The 16,498-nt window shown below is 51.1% G+C and overlaps 1 protein-coding gene across 1 annotated transcript in view; it reads right to left on the bottom strand.

The window, feature by feature from the left end:
* The window catches only part of LOC132834500 (trichohyalin-like), a 122,558-nt gene extending 106,124 nt beyond the window's left edge, over positions 1-16,434 (bottom strand). Inside the window, exon 1 of the mRNA XM_060853424.1 lies at positions 15,661-16,434. Within this exon, the coding sequence (XP_060709407.1) occupies positions 15,661-16,385 (725 nt within the window). The 5' untranslated portion in view covers positions 16,386-16,434. The remainder of the gene's footprint in view (positions 1-15,660) is intronic.
* Positions 16,435-16,498: the final 64 nt, after the last annotated feature.

A 16,498-nucleotide genomic window follows, 5' to 3' on the forward strand; every position in this document is an offset into this window, starting at 1 on the left:
ACCCATCCAGATGCCTCTTAAATGTTGTCATTGTACCAGCCCCCACCACATCCTCTGGCAGCTCATTCCATACACGTACCACCCTCTGGGTGAATACGTTGCCCCTTCGGTCCCTTTCCCCTCTCACCCTAAACCTATGCCCCTCTAGTTCTGGACTCCCCCACCCCAGGGAAAAGACTTTGTCTATTTACCCTATCCATCCCCCTCATGATTTTATAAACTTCTATAAGGTCACCCCTCAGCCTCCGACGCTCCAGGGAAAACAGCCCCAGCCTGTTCAGCCTCTCCCTGTAGCTCAGACCCTCCAACTCTGGCAACATCCTTGTAAATCTTTTCTGAACCCTTTCAAGTTTCACAACATCTTTCCGATAGGAAGGAGACCAGAATTGTACACAATATTCCAACAGTGGCCTAACCAATGTCCTGTACAGCCGCAACATGACCTCCCAACTCCTGTACTCAATACTCTGACCAATAAAGGAAAGCATACCAAACGCCGCCTTCACTATCCTATCTACCTGCGACTCCACTTTCAAGGAGCTATGAACCTGCACTCCAAGGTCTCTTTGTTCAGCAACACTCCCTCGGTCCTTACCATTAAGTGGATAAGTCCTGCTAAGATTTGCTTTCCAATTTTGCAAGATGTCACCATCTATTTCCCTACAGTCTATATCTTCCATATCCTTTTCCACAGTAAATACTGATGCAAAATATTCATTTAGTATCTCCCCCATTTTCTGTGGCTCCACACAAAGGCCGCCTTGCTGACCTTTGAGGGGCCCTATTCTCTCCCTAGTTACCCTTTTGTTCTTAATATATTTGTAAAAACCCTTTGGATTCTCCTTAATTCTATTTCCCAAAGCTATCTCATGTCCCCTTTTTGCCCTCCTGATTTCCCTCTTAAGTATACTCCTACTGCCTTTATACTCTTCTAAGGATTCCCTCGATCTATCCTGTCTGTACCTGACATATGCTTCCTTCTTTTTCTTAACCAAACCCTCAATTTCTTTAGTCATCCAGCATTCCCTATACCTACCAGCCTTCCCTTTCACCCTGACAGGGATATACTGTCCCTGGATTCTTGTTATCCCATTTCTGAAGCTTCCCATTTTCCAGCCGTCCCTTTACCTGCGAACATCTGCCTCCAATCAGCTTTCGAAAGTTCTTGCCTAATACCGTCAAAATTGGCCTTTCTCCAATTTAGAACTTCAACTTTTAGATCTGGTCTATCCTTTTCCATCAATATTTTAAATCTAATAGAATTATTGTCGCTGACCCCAAAGTGCTCCCCCACTGACACCTCAGTCACCTGCCCTGCCTTATTTCCCAAGAGTAGGTCAAGTTTTGCACCTTCTCTAGTAGGTACATTCACATACTGAATCAGAAAATTGTCTTGTACACACTTAACAAATTCCTCTCCATCTAAACCTTTAACACTGTGGCAGTCCCAGTCGATGTTTGGAAAGTTAAAATCCCCGACCATAACCACCCTATTATTCTTACAGATAGCTGAGATCTCCTTACAAGTTTGTTTCTCAATTTCCCTCTGAGTATTGGGGGGTCTATAATACAATCCCAATAAGGTGATCATCCCTTTCTTATTTCTCAGTTCCACCCAAATAACTTCCCTGGATGTATTTCTGGGAATATCCTCCCTCAGCACAGCTGTAATGCTATCCCTTATCAAAAATGCCACTCCCCCTCCTCTCTTGCCTCCCTTTCTATCCTTCCTGTAGCATTTGTATCCTGGAACATTAAGCTGCCATTCCTGCCCATCCCTGAGCCATGTCTCTGTAATTGCTATGATATCCCAGTCCCATGTTCCTAACCATGCCCTGAGTTCATCGCCTTCCCTGTTAGGCCCCTTGCATTATCTTGCTACTCTGTAAGATTCCGTCCTCTCCAGGTACCTCAGACCGAAGATGACATGGTGAATGGTCACACTGTAGAGTCATAGAGATGTACAGCACGGAAACAGACCCTTCGGTCCCACCCGTCCATGCCGACCCAGATATCCCAACCCAATCTAGTCCCACCTGCCAGCACCTGGCCCATATCCCTCCAAACCCTTCCTATTCATATACCCATCCAAATGCCTCTTAAATGTTGTCATTGTACCAGCCTCCACCACATCCTCTGGCAGCTCATTCCATACACGTACCACCCTCTGGGTGAAAAAGTTGCCCCTTAGGTCTCTTTTATATCTTTCCCCTCTCACCCTAAACCTATGCCCCTCTAGTTCTGGACTCCCCCACCCCAGGGAAAAGACTTTGTCTATTTACCCTATCCATGCCCCTCATGATTTTATAAACCCCTATAAGGTCACCCCTCAGCCTCCGACGCTCCAGGGAAAACAGCCCCAGCCTGTTCAGCCTCTCCCTGTAGCTCAGACCCTCCAACCCTGGCAACATCCTTGTAAATCTTTTCTGGACCCTTTCAAGTTTCACAACATCTTTCCCTGAGGGTCTAGTGCTTATAGGAAGGAGATGGGGGTTGATGCTGTTTAAGAGGAGGTGTGGGGGGGAGGCGTGGGGGGGGAGGCGTGGGGGGGTGGAGGGGGGAGGAGGAGGGGGAGGAGGAGGGTGGGGAGGCGTGGGGGGAGGCGTGGGGGGGGTGGTGTGGGGGGGGTGGTGTGGGGGGGGTGGTGTGGGGGGGGGAGGTGGGGAGGGGGAGGTGGGGAGGGGAGAGTCCACGTGTATAGACGAGCTGCAGAAAAGAATCCAGAAAGCTAATGGAACAGAGACATCTCTAGCGAAAGGGTTGGTTGGCATCAGGTCGACAACCACCTGACCAAGGAGCGACGCTCCGAAAGCGAGTGTGCTTCCTATTCAACCTGTTAGACTCTAAGCTGGTGCGGTGGGATTTATAACTTTAAACAAATGAGAACAGGGTCCTGGGGACCTGGGAAGGTTAAGGGGGTGATCTGATTGAAGTCTTCAAGATATTAACGGGACAAGGGAGGGTCAATGTGGATAAACGATTGCCACTGGTCGGAGATTCTAGAACGAGGGGGAGCAGAGTTGGAGCAGTGAGGGTCCAGAGCGTTCAGGAGAGATGATAAGGAAGTTCCCAGGGAGGGAGAGGTGTGGAACCCTCGTCCACAAACACCAGGGTCTCACAGGTTCAATCAGAGACTGGTGCTTTTTCTCATCTGAAGGAAGGATTGCAGATACTGAAACACAACCCAGGTGTGGCAGCATGTGTGTGGGAGGGGAGAGAGAGGGAGTGAGGGAGAGAGAGGGAGTGAGGGAGGGAGGGAGGGAGAGAGAGAGACAGAGACAGAGACAAAGAGAGAGACAGAGAGAGGGAGACAGAGACAGAGAGAGAGAGACAGAGAGAGAGAGACAGAGAGAGAGAGACAGAGAAAGACAGACAGAGAGAGACAGAGAAAGACAGAAACAGAGAGAGAGAGTCAGAGAGTGAGAGAGTCAGAGAGTGAGAGAGTCAGAGAGTGAGAGAGACAGAGAGTGAGAGAGACAGAGAGAGAGACCAGGGTGGGGAGGGAAGAGAGAGAGACACACAGAGACAGAAACCAAGACAGAGAGAGTTGGGGGGGAAGAGAGAGCGAGACAGAGACAAAGAAAGAGAGAGAGAGAGAGAGAGAGCGAGAAACAGAGTGACAGAGAGAGAGAACGAAACAGAGAGACAGAGAGAGAAAGAGAGAGGGAGGGACAGACAGACAGACAGACAGAAAGCAGCGTTTATGTGTCACATCTAGTGATCCTCCTTTAGAACTGAAAATGTTTGTTTGGGATGAGGTACAGAGGGATTTGGACCCAAGGCAGTAACGTGGGGCAAGGCCAGAATGGTGGGACAGGCTAGAGGGGCTGAATGGCCATCCTCCTGTTCCCAGTGAGGTGAAATATTAAATTGAAAGAAACCTGGTGACGTTAATCAAGGGTGCTGACCTTTCCCTCGAGCTGATGTAATGGGGGCGAACCAGGCCTATAGCCACCATCCTTGGAGTATCCAGCGGGGGGAGAGGATTGACTCACGGGAGCCCGGATCTCTCTCCCATTCCCAGCTGCCCCTTGAACGGAGTGGCTTTGTGGGCCATTGCAAAGGGGCAGCCGAGAGTTGACCACCTCACTGGTGGTCTGGTGTTCCATGGAGACCTGACCAGAGGGAGGTGGGAGATTCGTTCCTGGAACCAGGCGGGTTATACCCACAACGGGGTCATCAGCAGAAATCTGAACTCCAGATCGTTCCTTTTTATTGGATTCAAAGTCTGCAAATGGGGGGGTCCAAACGCCAGGACATTGGCTGGCTCTCTGGGTTAACAGCCTGGTGATAATGCCACTCGGCCCATCACCTCCCCTGGCAAAACGGGGATCCGATGTATTGCAAAGCCCTGGTGAGTTTCTCCAGCACTCTCTGCCTTTGGTTGAGAACGTTACCACTGCATTCACCAGGACAGTGCACAGGAAGGACCACTTCACTGGGCTGGGACTAACATCGAGACAGCATGGGAGGATAGCACTGACCAATGAGCAGGAACATCCTAGCTGGGGGAACACTTTGCCGTGGATACTGCTCTCAGAGGTTAGCGCTGCCTCCTCAGCACCAGGGAATTCCCACCTTGGGTCACCCCTCAGCCTCCGACGCTCCAGGGAAAACAGCCCCAGCCTGTCCAGCCTCTCCCTGTAGCTCAGACCCTCCAACCCTGGCAACATCCTTGTAAATCTTTTCTGAACCCTTTCAAGTTTCACAACATCTTTCCGATAGGAAGGAGACCAGAATTGCACCCAATATTCCAACAGTGGCCTAACCAATGTCCTGTAGAGGTTTACAAAATTATGAGGGTCATGGGTAGGATAAGGAGACAAAGTCTTTTCCCTGGGATGGGGGAGTCCAGAACTAGAGGGGCATAGTTTTAGGGTGAGAGGGGAAAGATATAAAAGAGACCTAAGGGGCAACTTTTTCACCCAGAGGGTGGTACGTGTATGGAATGAGCTGCCAGAGGATGTGGTGGAGGCTGGTACAATGACAACATTTAAGAGGCATCTGGATGGGTATATGGATAGGAAGGGTTTGGAGGGATATGGGCCGGGTGCTGGCAGGTGGGACTAGATTGGGTTGGGATATCTGGGTCAGCACGGACAGGATGGACCGAAGGGTCTGTTTCCCTGCTGTACATCTCTATGACTCTATGACTGACTGTGTGGAGTTTGCACATTCTCCCCGTGTCTGCGTGGGTTTCCTCCGGGTGCTCCGGTTTCCTCCCAGAGTCCAAAGATGTGCGGGTTGGAAATCTCTCTCCATTCCTCCCTGGGTCAGAATCCTGGAATTCCCTCCCTCAGGGACACTGTGGGTCTACCCTACAGCACAGGGTTCAGGAACCCAGCTCACCCCCCACACTCTCAAGGAGGGGGGGTGCAACTGGGGACAGGGGAATAAATACTGGCCCCCAGCCAGGGAGACTGACAACAGACCAGCAAATTTAAAACAAAACTTGGATTCCCCTTCGACCTGTCAAAGCCGACCTGCATTATAATTGTCTCGGTGAACCAGTATTCACGTGGTGTCCCCTGAAGGCTACAAGACAGAAATCATCAACAAATATGTATTTTGTTGGCAGGAATGCTCAAGTTATGCAGCTACCAACTTCCCAATCGCACAGCCCAGCTCTGGTTTTTTCAAAAGGAAACCCCGAATTGAGCTGAGTCTAGTTTCTCGGTGTTTCCAGGTGAAGTTGAATCCTGAACCTGGTGAGTCAACCCAACTCAGGCTGGGAGCCAGAAAAGTAGGTACAGTTAAAATTACAAACAGGTCCACACCCAGTTCCTCAGTTGGAAGATTGCTACAGTACCTCATACTTGACTGGAATGTGGTTCCCGAGGTGAGTACAGTCACATCTACCTTTTGTTACTCAAAACGGGTCCAGTCCGTGTTGAGTCATGTCACTGAGAGAGAGAAAAATTCTCCAGCGGTTTCCCAAGGCTCATGAACAAGTTATAACGAATCTTCCTAATTGTGTGGTTTCCTTGATTTATGTCCTAATCCTCAGTAATGACTGGGAAAAACAATCCAGAACAACTAAAGCCTTTTATTGAAACAGTTACACTGAGTCCTACCTCACACTGAGGGAAAGGGCAGGGAACTTACCAACAACACACTGTTGGGTAAAGGTACATTCTGCACACCGTGTTCGAGGTGAAGGCTGCTATAAAATCCCCAATTCCAAAAATCTCAATGGAAACTGACAAGATTTTGTTAAACCCAGTCCCACTTCCTAGGACCAAGTGGTTACCACTGCTACCTCCCAGCACCAGGGACCCAGGTTCGATCCCACCCTCAGGGCGACTGACTGTGTGGAGTTTGCACATTCTCCCCGTGTCTGCGTGGGTTTCCTCCGGGTGCTCCGGTTTCTTCCCACAGTCCAAACATTTGCAGGTCGGGCTGGATTGGCCATAGGAAATTGTCCCATAGTGCACAGGGATGTGCAGGTTAGGGTGGGTTGGCCATGGGGAATTGTCCCATAGTGCCCAGGGATGTGCAGGTTCAGGTGGATTGGCCATGGGAAATTGTCCCATAGTGCCCAGGGATGTGCAGGTTAGGGTGGGATTGGCCATGGGAAATTGTCCCATAGTGCCCAGGGATGTGCAGGTTAGGGTGGGATTGGCCATGGGAAATTGTCCCATAGTGCCCAGGGATGTGCAGGTTAGGGTGGGATTGGCCGTGGGAAATTGCCCCATAGTGCCCAGGGATGTGCAGGTTCAGGTGGATTGGCCATGGGAAATTGTCCCATAGTGCCCAGGGATGTGCAGGTTAGGGTGGGATTGGCCATGGGAAATTGTCCATAGTGCCCAGGGATGTGCAGGTTAGGGTGGGATTGGCCATGGGAAATTGTCCCATAGTGCCCAGGGATGTGCGGGTTAGGGTGGATTGGCCATGGGAAATTGTCCCATAGTGCCCAGGGATGTGCAGGTTAGGGTGGGATTGGCCATGGGAAATTGCCCCATAGTGCCCAGGGATGTGCGGGTTAGGGTGGATTGGCCATGGGAAATTGTCCCATAGTGCCCAGGGATGTGTGGGTTAGGGTGGATTGGCCATGGGAATTGCTGGGTTACAGGGATAGGGTCGGGGTTTGGGTCCAGGTGGGATGTTCTCTGGAGAGTCAGTAGGAACTTGAAGGGCTGAATGGCCTTCACTCACACAGTACAGATTCTATTGTATGATTCACCCAGCCCCACAGCCTGGCACTCCGAGTGCTCTCACAATCTAAACCACGCCCAAGAAAGACCCGTCTCCCTGTCACCTCCTTAACCCGCCTGGTCACCTTCCGGGATCTGTGGGCTCGAACAGCCGGAGATCCCTCCCAGCCTCCTGCTGTTCACCGAGTCCTCCCTTGTCTTGGTCCTCCTTCCCAAGAGCATCCCCTCCCATGTCTCTGTCTGAGATTGTCCTGTCTATCTGACCAATCCGTTCCTATCCCCCATAACCCAACACCCTCCTCCTCACTGTTCCCCACCTGGACATCCCCCAAACTTACCGATCACTCCAACCCCCTCCCCCCATTCCCAGCTCCATGGTTTATGAAGACCAGCAATACCTGGGGACCCCTGGCACTGATCCCTGTGGGACACACCACCTCTATCGATACCCTGGGACATGAAGCCAATCGATCGTCTCCCTTGCTGATTAACCCTGGTCGATAATCTTTTCCATCAGTCTCCCAATAGACAACAGGTGCAGGAGTCGGCCATTCTGCCCTTCGAGCCTGCACCACCATTCAATATGATCATGGCTGATCATTCCTAATCAGTATCCTGTTCCTGCCTTATCTCCATAACCCTTGATCCCACTATCTTTGAGAGCTCTATCCAACTCTTTCTTAAATGAATCCAGAGACTGGGCCTCCACTGCCCTCTGGGGCAGAGTATTCCACACAGCCACCACTCTCTGGGTGAAGAAGTTTCTCCCCATCTCTGTCCTAAATGGTCTACCCGTATTTTTAAGCTGTGTCCTCTGGTTCGGCACTCGCCCATCAGCGGAAACATGTTCCTGCCTCCAGAGTGACCAATCCTTTAATAATCTTATATGTCTCAACCAGATCCCCTCTCAGTCTTCTAAACTCAATGGTATACAAGCCCAGTCGCTCCAGTCTTTCAGTGTAAGGTAATCCCGCCATTCCAGGAATTGACCTCGTGAACCTACGCTGCACTCCCCCGGTAGCCAGAATGTCTTTCCTCAAATTTGGAGACCAGAACAGCACACAGTACTCCAGGTGTGGTCTCACCAGGGCCCTGTACAGCTGCAGAAGCACCTCTTTGCTTCTATACTCAATCCCTCTTGTTCTGAAGGCCAGCATGCTATTAGCCTTCTTCACTACCTGCTGTACCTGCATGCTTGGTCCTCCTTGGTCCTGCATGCTTACCTCCCTTGTCAAAGGCTTTGCTGAAATCCATCTAAACCACGGTGCACTGTACTTGCTGTTTCAGTGGGGGTTTGCTATCTCAACCTTAACCCCGGATGATTACTCATGCTGCTGTTCAGGAGAAAGGTCATCACTGATGCATTGTCAAGAATTTTATGATGGGGTTTAAGAAGGTATTTCCCCTCCCCCAGTGTCTGCAGATGCCCAATCGAGAGCACTCTCTCTGGGTGACTAACTGCCTGGTAGGCTAACTGCCCTGCCCATGACCGTAACAAACTACAGAAGGTGGTGTGCACAGCCCAGACCATCAGGGAAGCCAACCTGCCCCTCCCCAGGGACTCCCATTTACCCGGCTCACTGCTGTGGATAAGCTGCCAACATCATCGAAGACCCATCACAGCCCAGGAACAATCTCCTACAACCTCTTCAAAGCACAAAGAATCTTACAGCACAGGAACAGGCCCTTCGGCCCCTCCAAGCCTGCGCTAATCCAGATCGTCTACCTAAATCTGTTGCCTATTTTCTCAGGATCTGTATTCCTCTGCTCCCTGCATTCATGTATCTGTCAGGATATATCTTAAATGCTGATATTCTACCTGCCTCAACCATCTCTGCTGGCAACACATTCCAGGCCCCCACCACCCTCTGCATATCTCCCCTAAACTTTTCCCCTCTCACCCTGAACTCCTGACCCCTTGAGTCCCCACTCTGGGGGAAAGGCTTCTTGCTATCCACCCTGTCTATACCTCTCATGATTTTGTAGACCTCCATCAGATCCCCCCTCAACCTCCGTCTTTCCAATGAAAATAAACCTAACATACTCAACCTCTCGTCATAGCTAGCACCCTCCATACCAGGCAACACCCTCGTCAACCTTCTCTGCACCCTCTCCGAAGCGTCCACATCCTATTGGTAATGAATGAGCACAACAGCGTGCAGTATTCCAAATGTGGCCAAATCAAAGTCCTATCCAACTGTAACATGACCTGCCAACTCTCGTACTCAGTACCCCGTCTGATGAGGGACAGCATGCCATATGCCACCTTGACCACTCGACTAACCTGCATTGTCACCTTCAGGAGGATAATAATGGGCCTGGACACCCAGATCTCTCTGTACACCAACTTTCCCCAGGACTTTTCAATTTACTGTGTAGTTCCCTCCTGAATTGGACCTTCCAAAATGCATCACCTCGCATTTGCCCCAGATTGAACTCCATCTGCCATCACTCTGCCCATCTCCCCAACCTATCGATATCCTGCTGTATTCCCCGACAGTCCCCCTCACTGTCTGCTACCCCACCAATCTTCGTGTCATCTGCAAACTTGCTAATCAGACCACCCATACCTTCCTCCAGATCATTTCTGTACATCATGAACAACAGTGGGTCCCAGCACTGATCCCTGTGGGACACCACTGGGCACAGCTCTCCACTTTGAGAAACTCCCTTCCCCTCCTCCTCTCTGTCTCCTGCTGCCCAGTCAGTTCTCTATCCATCTCGCGAGAACACCCTGGACCCCACGCGACTTTACCGTGGGGAACCTTATCAAAGGCCTTACTAAAGTCCATGTATATGACATCTACATCCCTTCCCTCATCAATCAACCCTGTCACCTCTTCAAAGAATTATATTCAGTTTGTAAGACATGACCTTTCCTGCACAGAATCATGCTGCCTATCACTGATAAGCCCATTTTCCTCCAAATGGGAATAGATCCTATCCCTTAGTATCTTCTCCAGCAGCTTCCCTACCACTGACATCAGGCTCACTGGTCTGTAATTACCTGGATTATCCCTGCTACCCTCCTTAAACAAGGGGACAACATTAGCAATTCTACAGTCCCCCGGGACCGCACAGGTATCTGTTAAGGACCCAGCTATTTCCTCTCTAACTTCCCTCAGTAACCTGGGATAGATCCCATCCGGACGTGGAGACTTGACCACCTTAATGCCGTTTAGAATATCTGACACCTCCCCCCTCCTTGTGCTGATTTTGAGTCATAGGGATGTACGTCACGGAAACAGACCCTTCGGCCCATCCCATCCATGCCATCCAGATATCCCAACCCAATCTAGTCCCACCTGCCAGCACCCGGCCCATATCCCCCCAAACCCTTCCTATTCCTGATGAAGGGCTTATGCCCGAAACGTCGAATCTCCTGTTCCTTGGATGCTGCCTGACCTGCTGCGCTTTTCCAGCAACACATTTTCAGCTCTGATCTCCAGCATCTGCAGACCTCACTTTCTCCTTCCTGTTCACATACCCATCCAAATGCCTCTTAAATGTTGTCATTGTACCAGCCTCCACCACATCCTCTGGCAGCTCATTCCATACACGTACCACCCTCTGGGTGAAAAAGTTGCCCCTTAGGTCTCTTTTATATCTTTCCCCTCTCACCCTAAACCTATGCCCCTCTAGTTCTGGACTCCCCCACCCCAGGGAAAAGACTTTGTCTATTTACCCTCTCCATGCCCCTCATAATTTTGTAAACCTCTATAAGGTCACCCCTCAGCCTCCAACGCTCCAGGGAAAACAGCCCCAGCCTGTTCAGCCTCTCCCTGTAGCTCAGACCCTCCAACCCTCCAACATCCTTGTAAATCTTTTCTGAACCCTTTCAAGTTTCACAACATCTTTCCGATAGGAAGGAGACCAGAATTGCACACAATATTCCAACAGTGGCCTAACCAATGCCCTGTACAGCCTTGACCTCGAGTAATCAAATATCTATCCCGAACCTCAACCTCTGCCATATCCCTCGGTGAATAACGATGCAAAGTCCTCAGAGACAGCCTCACCCATTTTCTCTGACTCCACGCCTCACTTTCCTCCTTTGGCCTTGAGTGGACCAACCCGTTCCCTCAGTACCCTCTTGCTCCTTATCGATAAATAAACGTTTCTGGGGTTTTCCTTAACCCTGCTGGCTAAGGAGACCTCATATCAAAAGAATTCTATAAGATTAAGCCCAGTGCCGTTTAATTTTTAACCTGTCTTTACCCTCCGCATCATCCAAGTCATCTTGTCCCGTTCTGACTAATCAATATTAAACAGTATCAACATTTTAAATACTTGTTTCTTTATCAAGGTTAAACTCTCTAATGTCCAGTACCTTCTGTCAGTGCAACCTTCTTTGTTAGAGAGAGAGAGACAGACAGAGAGAGAGAGAGACAGAGAGAGAGAGAGACAGAGAGACAGACAGAGAGAGAGAGAGAGAGAGAGAGATGCAAAAATACATTTTCTTTTAACCCCATCTATGTCCTCTGTCTCTGAATGAATCCCTCTTGTTTGTCCCTACTTTTATTTCCAATTGGTTCCATCCCTCGGTCTTACTCTTCTGCTATTTCTACATCTGCCGAAGAGTGGGGGAATTCCCTTCTATGTTAGTATCCTGATTTTCTGGCTGAAGATTTCGCTCTCTTTCACCTTTCAGTTCCTTTGTCTCCTATCTTCAGGCGGTGTTCTCTGTTTACGGAAATGAATTTCTCCTCCAAAAGCAGAAGGTGAGAGGGGAAAGATATAAAAGAGACCTAAGGGGCAACTTTTTCCCCCAGAGGGTAGTACGTGTATGGAATGAGCTGCCAGAGGATGTGGTGGAGGCTGGTACAATGACAACATTTAAGAGGCATCTGGATGGGTATATGAATAGGAAGGGTTTGGAGGGATACGGGCCGGGTGCTGGCAGGTGGGACTAGATTGGGTTGGGATATCTGGGTCAGCATGGACGGGTTGGGCCGAAGGGTCTGTTTCCGTGCTGTACATCTCTATGTCCCCTTTTAGCCCATCAGACAGGAGATACAGGAGCCTGAACATACACACACACACACACCCCATACACACACCCACACCCCCCACACACACACACACACCCCCACCCACCCACACACACACACCCACCCACACACACACCCCCCACACACACACACACACACACACACCCACACACACACACACACCCCCACACACACACACACCCCCACACACACACACACACCCCCACACACACACACACCCCCACACACACACACACCCCCACACACACACACACACCCCCCCACACACACACACACCCCCACACACACACACACACACCCACACACCCCATACACACACACCCCATACACACACACCCCATACACACACACCCCAATTGGTTCAGGAACCTCCAACCTCAAATAATGTGGGTCTTGCTAATGTCAATCTGACCGAGTACTCGCCCTATAACCTGCATGCCCCGAGTACGTCTCTGTGATCTGTGCAGGGAATCCAGGAGGCTAGAGATAGACTGGAGAGCTGGGTGGAAAAGTGGCAGATAGAGTTCAATCCAGGCAAACGTGGGGTGATACATTTAGGGAAGTCTAATTCTAGAGTGAAATATACAATGAACGGAAGAGCCTTGGGAAAAGTTGATGAGCAGAGAGATCTGGGAGTGCAGGTCCATTGTACCCTGAAGGTTACTGCACAGGTGGGTAGAGTGGTCAGGAAGGCGTATGGTATGTTAGCCTCCATCGGACGGGGTGTTGAGTATAAGAGCTGACAGGTCATGTTAACATTGTACAGGATGTTGGTTCGGCCGCATTTAGAATACTGTGTACAGTTCTGGTCCCCACATTCCCAAAGGGATGTGGACACTTTGGAGAGGGTGCAGAGAAGGTTTACAAGGATGATGCCTGGTATGGAAGGTGCTAGCTATGAAGGGAGGGTGGAGTAGGTTAGGATTGTTTTCATTAGAAAAAAGGAGATTGAGGGGGGACCTGACTGAGTTTACAAAACCATGAAGGGTATAGACAGAGGGGGATAGAGACCAGCTTTTCCCCAGGGTGAGGGATTCAATAACCAGAGGGCACACTGTCAAGATGAGAGGTGGGAAGTTTAAGGGGGATGCACGCGGTGAGTACTTCACACACAGAGGGTGGGGGGTGTCTGGGACACGTTACCAGCAGAGGTGGGAGAGGCAGGCACGGGAGATTCATTTAAGATGCGTCTGGACAGATGTATGAGTGGGTGGGGAGCAGAGGGATACAGATGCTCAGGAATTGGGCGATAGGTTTAGACAGTGGATTTGGATCAGCTCAGGCTTGGAGGGGCCGAAGGGCCTGTTCCTGGGCTGTAAATTTTTGTTGTTCATTGTTCTAAGCATGCTTCGTACGATCTGCTTGTCCTGCTCACAAACAAAACTTTTCACTGTACCTCAGTACACAGGACAATACGTCGATCAATATTCATTGCAGACATCTTAATAACCGAGTAATTCAGAGACGTTATTACACACGTCTGGATCAAGTGAGATTTGAACCTCAGGTCTGCTGGGGTTCTGGGTAAATGGAGATGAATCACTGAGTTGAAGATTTTGTGCGCCCTTATGGTGTACAAGTTTTCCGGACTGCATCATTGAAAACACATTTGGAAGTGCTGTTTCATTTCCCAAGGGTGGAGACATGTTGGAAATATTTATACATGAGCACGACGTGGAGAATTTGGAAAATGTGGAATGGTTCGGACATTTTCTGGGATCAAGAAGGATACCAAATGTTTCATCAAGGAATTCAGCCGTTGGTTTTGTGTTTGCTTTCAACTCCCTGCTGGCTTCTGACGAAAAAAACAATGGAGTTGGAAAGACAGGGAGGCAAAAACCGTGACCCTTAATTCCTGGGATAGCGAGTTTTGAACGGCGCTTTGTGGACTCAGTTTTCAGGATTAGAGATCTACACAGCCAGAAAGATAGGACTTCCAGTGAAATTAAATCGTTCTTCCTGCTAAAGAAAGGATGTTGTGAAACTTGAAAGGGTTCAGAAAAGATTTACAAGGATGTTACCAGGGTTGGAGGATCTGAGCTACAGGGAGAGGCTGAACAGGCTGGGGCTGTTTTCCCTGGAACGTTGGAGGCTGAGGGGTGACCTTATAGAGGTTTACAAAATTATGAGGGGCATGGATAGGATAAATAGACAAAGTCTTTTCCCTGGGATGGGGGGAGTCCAGAACTAGAGGGGCATAGGTTTAGGGTGAGAGGGGAAAGATATAAGAGAGACCTAAGGGGCAACGTTTTCACCCAGAGGGTGGTGCGTGTATGGAATGAGCTGCCAGAGGATGTGGTGGGAGCTGGTACAATGACAACATTTAAGAGGCATTTGGATGGGGATATGAATAGGAAGGGTTTGGAGGGATATGGGCCGGGTGCTGGCAGGTGGGACTAGATTGGGTTGGGATATCTGGGTCAGCACGGACTGGTTGGGCCGAAGGGTCTGTTTCTGTGCTGTACATCCCTATGACTTGGTGATTCACTGCATTTATTTCTCAAGAGAATATCCAGAGAAACTGAAAAAAAGTTTCAAAACATCGATATTTCTGACAACTTAATGCAAGTTTACAAAATAGACTGGGACTCACTTTCAAAGCTGGGCACTGGAATAGATTAGAGTCAGAATGGAATGAGGTTACCACTTGATCAACAGGATCGTGGAGCGTTTCTTACAGCAGTGTGTGTGAAAACGATTCCCTGCAGAGTTTGTTACCGTCTCGGGTTGTGAGGCTCTGTCTTGGGCAGAGACAGGATGCCAATCCTTTGTTTCCCGTTCACAGAGAGCACCTTACCCTGACTTTCTCATTTCCCATTTGAAGAATAAGATTTCTCTGAAACAGGAGTAAGAGTTCCGAGTTCGGGACAGAGGGCTGGGGAGCGGGATTCCTCCCCAGGATGGAATGAACTGGCTAGTTCAGGGACTGGAATTTCATACAAACAGACGCCAACATTTCGGAGATGTGTCATGGGCCAGTGTAGAGGGAGCTTTACTCTGTATCTAACCCAGTGCTGTCCCTGTCCTGGCAGTGTGTGATGGGGGACAGTGTAGAGGGAGCTTTACTCTGTATCTAACCCCATTCTGTCCCTGTCCTGGAAGTGTTTGATGGGGGACAGTGTAGAGGGAGCTTTACTCTGTATCTAACCCCGTGCTGTCCCTGTCCTGTGATGGGGGGACAGTGTAGAGGGAGCTTTACTCTGTATCTAACCCCGTGCTGTCCCTGGGAGTGTTTGATGGGGGGACAGTGTAGAGGGAGCTTTACTCTGTATCTAACCCTGTGCTGTCCCTGTCCTGTGATGGGGGGACAGTGTAGAGGGAGCTTTACTCTGTATCTAACCCCGTGCTGTCCCTGGGAGTGTTTGATGGGGGGGGACAGTGTAGAGGGAGCTTTCCCCTGTATCTAACCCCGCGGTGACCCTGTCCTGTGATGGGGGGACAGTGTAGAGGGAGCTTTCCCCTGTATCTAACCCCGCGGTGACCATGGCACTAACCGGGTGGTTTCTGCCGTTGGCGAGGATTGCCCGGATTCCTGTCGATGCTCCGTCAGGCTGGCCCCTCCCTCGGTGCCAGAACCCGCTCCGTCATCCCGGACCCCGGCCTCTGACCCACCGGTCGCCGTGGGGACGGAAGGCCGGTTCTCTTTGCCGTCCCGGCCGGCGGGGCCTAGCGAAGCGGCCGAAGCCTGCTCCCGGTTGAAGAAAGCGAAGGAGGTGGATCCGAACCGGGGCGAGCCCACGGTCTCGGACAGGTCCCGGCTCCTCTTCCGGACTCCCATCCCGGGAACGCCGCCGTCGGGCCGGGGATCCTCCATCTTGGCCAGAATCTCCTCCACCGTGGTTCCCGGGAAACGCTTCCCCGGCCCGCGCACCGACACAGGCCTCACCCGGAACACAGGCCTGGCCGCTCCCGGCTGGTCGGCAACGGTGGGCGGCGCCGGGCGCTCGGCGACGGCGGGTGGAGCAGCCCGGGCCCCTCTGGGTGCCGAGGGTGGGGGTGACCTCATGGCCTCAGCCAGCAGCTCCAGCAGGGGCGGGTGAGCCCCGGGGGAGGTGGGCGAGGGGCAGGGGGAGGTGGGAGAGGGGCAGGAGGACGACGACGAGGGGCGGCGCACGGGTTGGTGAGGCCGGGCCCCGGGGAAACCGTACGGCCTGGGCCCGGCCAGCGAGTTCACCTTGCGCACCGACGGCAATTCGGCCAGGGGGGGCTTCGCAGACATCGGCCTGGGGGGCACGGTGGGCTTGGGTTTGACAGGAGGCTTGGCGGCACCTGGGAAGAGGGGGTGGGGAAAGAGAGGGGGCAGAGGGGGAGGGGGGAGAGAGGGGGGGAGAG

Source organism: Hemiscyllium ocellatum, chromosome 40 (assembly GCF_020745735.1).
Source record: "Hemiscyllium ocellatum isolate sHemOce1 chromosome 40, sHemOce1.pat.X.cur, whole genome shotgun sequence".
NCBI lineage: Eukaryota > Metazoa > Chordata > Chondrichthyes > Orectolobiformes > Hemiscylliidae > Hemiscyllium > Hemiscyllium ocellatum.